This window comes from Alligator sinensis, unplaced genomic scaffold, assembly GCF_000455745.1.
Source record: "Alligator sinensis unplaced genomic scaffold, ASM45574v1 scaffold67_1, whole genome shotgun sequence".
NCBI lineage: Eukaryota > Metazoa > Chordata > Crocodylia > Alligatoridae > Alligator > Alligator sinensis.
In genome coordinates, this window is record NW_005842111.1 from 316,692 (window position 1) to 322,126 (window position 5,435).

Genomic DNA, 5,435 nt, shown 5'->3' on the forward strand with positions numbered 1-5,435 from the left:
GCAGGATCAGACACTTCAAGCCCTGGAGTGGGTGCCCAGCTTTCACTGCTTACAGAAACATACCCTGGGGAATCTCTGGGTGCATCTCTATAAATGGGAAAAGCCAGGGTTTCCCCTGTTACAGAGACAGGTCCCCACATATCTGCAAGTGGGAAACCCTGGCTTTCCCCTCTTACAAACACATGCCCTGGGGCTCATCTCTGTAAGGAGGGAAAAATGGGCAGGCGCTCCCAGGGCATAAGGGGCCAGATCCTGCACAGGAACAGGCTCTTCAAGCCCTGGAAAAATACATTCATAGAATCATAGAAAATTAGGGTTGGGAGGAACCTCAAGGGGGCATCTAGTGCAATCCCAAGCTCAAAGTAGGACCATCGCCAACTAGATCATCCTAGCCAAGGCTTTGTCTAGCTCTTTAAAACTTGCAAGGATGGCAGTTCCATAACCTCTCTGGGTAACCTGTTCTAGTGCTTTATCATCCTCCTTGTCAGAAAGGTTTTCCTAATATCTAACCTAAAGTTCTCTTGCTGTGACTTGAGACCATTGCTCCTTGTTCTGTCATCTGCCACCACTGAGAACAGTCTAGCTTCTTCCTCTGAAGGCTGCTATAAATTCCCTTTGTCTTCTCTTCTCCAGATATGGCCTGTTGCCCCATAAGATCAATGAGAAGGACAATGGGCAACATATGTTTCATCCAATAAAGCACATCAGCTGTGGCAGGGCACATCCCAGCACAGCTGATATGTCCATTTGATGACATCTATTTGTAGCCTTGGATTCCTAAATTATAACAAGATATTGCTATGCCAAGTGGCAGCAAAACACACCTTATATAAAATGGAAATACAATAGCTGAAGACTACTTTAACAGAGGGCCTTAATGGCCATATATTATGATTTATGCCAGCAGCAGAATCAATTATGATGTAGGAAATGCTTTCTTCAGTGTAGGCTTGTGTGTAAACATGCCATTCTCTCCTTTGACTCTTTATAGCTCAGTATTAAGTTATTTATAAAGAGATGAACTCCTTTTACAGCCAGGCATAAAATAAAAACAGCAGCACTGTTGGAAGAACTGAAGATGATAGAAGAAAATGTTTAAAATACAGGAATCTGCACAGGGCTATTCAAAAAGAAAAAGAGAACATAACTGAAATGCTGTATTCAGTAGCCCATTTATCCCACTCAGGTGTGCAAAAGGTGTGCAAGAAAATTCCCTGTTAGATGGAAACTAATAGCCCTAACACATCTATTTGTAGGGATGGTAGCAGAACTAATCCTTGTTACACTGACCTTCTAGTGGTATAAGACCCAGTGAGTCTGCTACATTTAGTGGTGCAACTGGAATCTGCTCAGGTTCCTGATATATATTGACCATAGCTGTGGCTCAGAAGATAATCTGGCCAAAACAAGTCCAAGAATGTATAATAACAGTATCCTAGTAGAATAAACAGCCAATTGCACTAAGGATAATAAGTTTTCAATTTAATGAGTTTTCAATTTAAAACCAAAAGTAAGTTTGATTTCATTTTGAAGTGGAACAGTCATATCCTGAAGGGATGCAAACAAATTAAAAGTAAGTAGAGCTGACCAAAGGAGGACAGTTCTGTTTTTCAGCAACTTTTGAGGTTTCAAGGTTTGTTTTGTAAAAATAGAATTATGCTCAAACATCCATTTTCAGAGTGAAATCTCAAGCTTTTGATTTGAGGAGACAAGGATGTGTGGGGTGTGGTGCTTAAGGCACCACCCTGGGGAGGGGAAAAGTGATACAACTGCAGTCAGAGTCATTTGCAATGAAGCACGCTGCACTGAATCAGGAAGAGGAGAAGGATGTGAATGTAGGTCTCTTCTTGTCTCAACACAAGGACCTAACCATCAGTCCGTTTCCAGTGAAAAAGTCTCCCTTTTCATTTTACCTTCAACCTCAGAGTTTTCATTAAAAGCTGTAAATATTTTAGTTTGAACAAAATGGTATTGAACAAAACAGCATACAATTTAACTTCATTGAAAATATCCCAACAGTTCTGAAAAATAACAGACAGTTTATTGAGAAAGTTTCATGCCCATTTAATTTTGTTCCAGTTTGGAAATAAACTTTACTCAGTTCTTATATTAACAGAATTTTGCTGCTTCTGCTCCTCCCCCAAGTGGCAGCAATATCAATGAGTGTATGTGAACAGTATTTGCTGTTTTTATATGTATCGGTATTTGTAGGATTCAGGCCATTCCTTCACTGATTCTACTAGACAGGATTCTAAGAACAATGAGGTTGCACTGCGATGAAGATAATTGTTTAGTAATGTAAATCTATGAAGCTTTAAGGCCTTGCCCTAAGATAGTCATTTTGCCTTTATAATTAAAAAAAAAAAACAATTCTAAAGCATAAGCTTATCTTAAAGATTTAAAAAATCCAAACTAAAACAGGTGATTCCCCCTCACCTCCTCATTTTATAGCAGGGGTCAGTATTCATGGAGTTACCAGATTAAAAGACCCAGAAGCTGGAGATGATATATTATAGTAGAGGAAGTTAAAGGTGTTCCTTCACTGTGCCTTGCCCTTAACCTGGAAGAATCAATTCTGTCTTACTGGGACTGAGGCTGCCACAGTGAGGACGCTTAAGTGCTTATTTTCTAGAATCATTTCTGCCAAGTTTGAATATGATATTTTCATATGATCTTTTTCATACAAAAAATCTGCAGAATGCTTTGTGTTTTGCCTTAATTCTGAAATAAAGGCTGAAGCTACTTGGCACCTACTTAGCTTCTAGCAGAAATGGGCCCTTCAGTACTTGTAATGCCATGAACTATATTAGAGGAAATGCCTTACCTTAATTAAGCGCTTGTCAGAAAACGGATGCTCAAATACCATTCTCTTACTTGTCATTTACATATTTCTTTTAAGTCTCATTTATAACTTTACATTTGTCATTGGGATCATAAATAGCTTTTTAAAAAAACTGAAATAAAAACTTGAAAAGTGAAATGAACAAGAAATATATTTAAATCAGCTACGATACCTCTCCGTTGAAAAAGCAGAAAATTGTAGCCACCAACAGACCCTGCAAAACAAACAAACAGAAAGTTTTGGTGCCTACAGATATTTTGAGCTATAAAAATATTTAAAATTCCTAATTAATATGCAACTAGCAAAGGAGAAAATGGATTGCAAATGAAAACTCAATCAGTAGTCATTTGGCCAGGCATTTAATGTGACATGTTATTTCTTCTAAATAGGGCCATCAAGCATATGACTCATGGGTCGGATCCAGCCCAAAGAACTGTTCCCTCTGGACTGCAGAGCTCTGGTAAGCCAGGCAATTCAGGGCTGAGGCGAGCAGGGGGTCGGGCCTGCCACAGAATCCAGAGCTACACAGCTCCATTGGGAACAGCTATGGCTATGGGTAACAGGAGGGTGAGAGAGGGTTGTGTTGACACAACCATGCTGTCTGCTCTGCTTGCCCCACCACCACCAGGTCCAAATCTGGCTCAAAGAGCCCTATGGTCTGGATCTTGCCTGGGAGCAAGGTGAATTTGACACCCCGGTTTTAAAGAGTTAGTTTAAATGAAATGTAACAAACAAATAATTTACACAGTTGTTAAATACATTGAGATAATAAAATTGCGGTTATCTTTAAAGCTCCCATTCACATCTCCACTACTCTTTAGGATAAGTGACAAGTATTACTAAAAGCTTCCTACCTGATAATGCATGAGGATATGCATCACATAGTCATATACTTCTTCAGCAATACGTCCTTCTGGTCGCCATGGAATCAGCACAAATTCAATGCCAAGAAGTGGCACTAAAATCAGGGTAGCTCTCACAGCTTTCATATACAGATTAGATTCTGCCTGGTGTGTAACTTTTAGCTTTGTTATAAGAACTCGCACAATATTCAACAGGAAAAAAAAGTTTACCTAAAAGAAAAGAAAATGTACTTTTTCTTAAAGTCTGATAAAATAGGCCAATGTTATTTTATAATGTTGAAAAAAAAGGGAAACATTTACAAAATACTTAAGACAAATCATACTACATGTATGCCATTACATATGTATTTACTGTAAAATATACTATCTGAAATATCCTTTATCTGGCTGGGAGCCATCCTTTGGCATTTGAAGGAGATTCATTTTTGACACTTCTTTTCCTTTTATGCTTTTATAGAGATAATCATGTAGGTCTTTCAAGCTTGTGCATGCATAGCAATACAAGGACCAACCCCCATGGGGCTTACAAGTTGTCAGCCTGATCCTGCATTTCTTGCATATTCAAAATTCCCAGTAACATCAGTTAAGTTTTTGGCACCCAAGGAATTAAGAATCAGGTTGCACATTAATTTGAACAAGCAAAATTCTAGCCCATGGAAGCCGTAGGAGTAAATCAAAGTCTAAAGAGCAAAATCAATGGAGATTTTGCTATAAAGGGGCTAGGATTGCCTAGACAATGATGAGATTAGACGATGCTATTATTATGCTATTTAAAACAACAGTAACAGTATTTTGCACTTTTACAGCACATTCCATCCAAAGCACTCAAGAAGCTATGTAGATATTAATGAGTACATTCTTACTATATTCTCTGGCAGCAAAAAATTACTGTAAACACTTACTAACAGGGGAACCAAGGCACAGTTCCAGATCCATAGAAGCTAATGTACTGCACCATGATTTAAATGAATTAATGCCCAATTATCCAGGAAGTCCAAACATCCTAATACAGGCAGCGCTCGCTTAACATGGTACCAATTAGTGCTATTTCGCTATAGCGCTCATTTAAAATTGATACCTGGTTCCTCTGAGTGCTCAGCGAGTTTTGCTATAGTGCTCAGTGGAATCAGCAAGTTTCGGTGGGAAGGCAGGGAGAAGCAGTGGTGGCGGTGGCAGCAGCAAGTGCAGTGAGCGGCAGTGAGTGCAGGGCGTGAGCATGGGGGTGGGAAGAAGCCAGGCATGGCTGCTAAATACAGACTGGTGGGGCGGTAGAGCATCCCATGGGAGGGGGTGGTGCTTTTACAGCCGGCCGGAAGCAGAGTGGGTTTAAACCTGGCCAGGCAAAGTAGCAGGGATGCTGCAAACTGTCCTGCTCCCGGCCTGCTGCAAACATCCACCCCGCTCGTGTGGGATGCTCTACCACCTGAGTTCATCAGCTGAAGCAGCAGCGGCAGCAAGGAGTGCAGGGCCGGTGCTGGTGCCCAGGGCCAGGACCAGCAGGGGCCTGCACCCAGGGTGGGGCAGCAGGAGTGTGGGGCCTGGGGCCAGGGTCAGCCGGGGCCCATCCCCAGAGTGGGACAGCAGGAGTGCCAGTGCCTAGGCTGGCACATGGGGCTGGTGGGCCAGCGGGTAGAGATGGTGGCCGTGAGAAGCAGTGAGTGGGGGGGGACAGGCATCAGCACAGGGCCTGCGTTGATGCCTGGGGCCAGGGCTGATGGAGGCCCAGGGTG

The 5,435-nt window shown here is 41.7% G+C and overlaps 1 protein-coding gene across 5 annotated transcripts in view; it reads right to left on the reverse strand.

Moving 5' to 3' along the window:
- The window catches only part of CALCRL (calcitonin receptor like receptor), a 122,224-nt gene that overhangs the window by 10,372 nt on the left and 106,417 nt on the right, over window positions 1–5,435 (reverse strand). For all 5 annotated transcript variants that reach the window (XM_006024626.3, XM_025205323.1, XM_025205327.1 and 2 more), the window contains 2 exons: window positions 3,697–3,915; window positions 3,015–3,056 (listed from right to left, as the gene is read on the reverse strand). In XM_006024626.3, coding sequence (XP_006024688.1) covers window positions 3,015–3,056; window positions 3,697–3,915 — 261 coding nt within the window. The remainder of the gene's footprint in view (window positions 1–3,014; window positions 3,057–3,696; window positions 3,916–5,435) is intronic.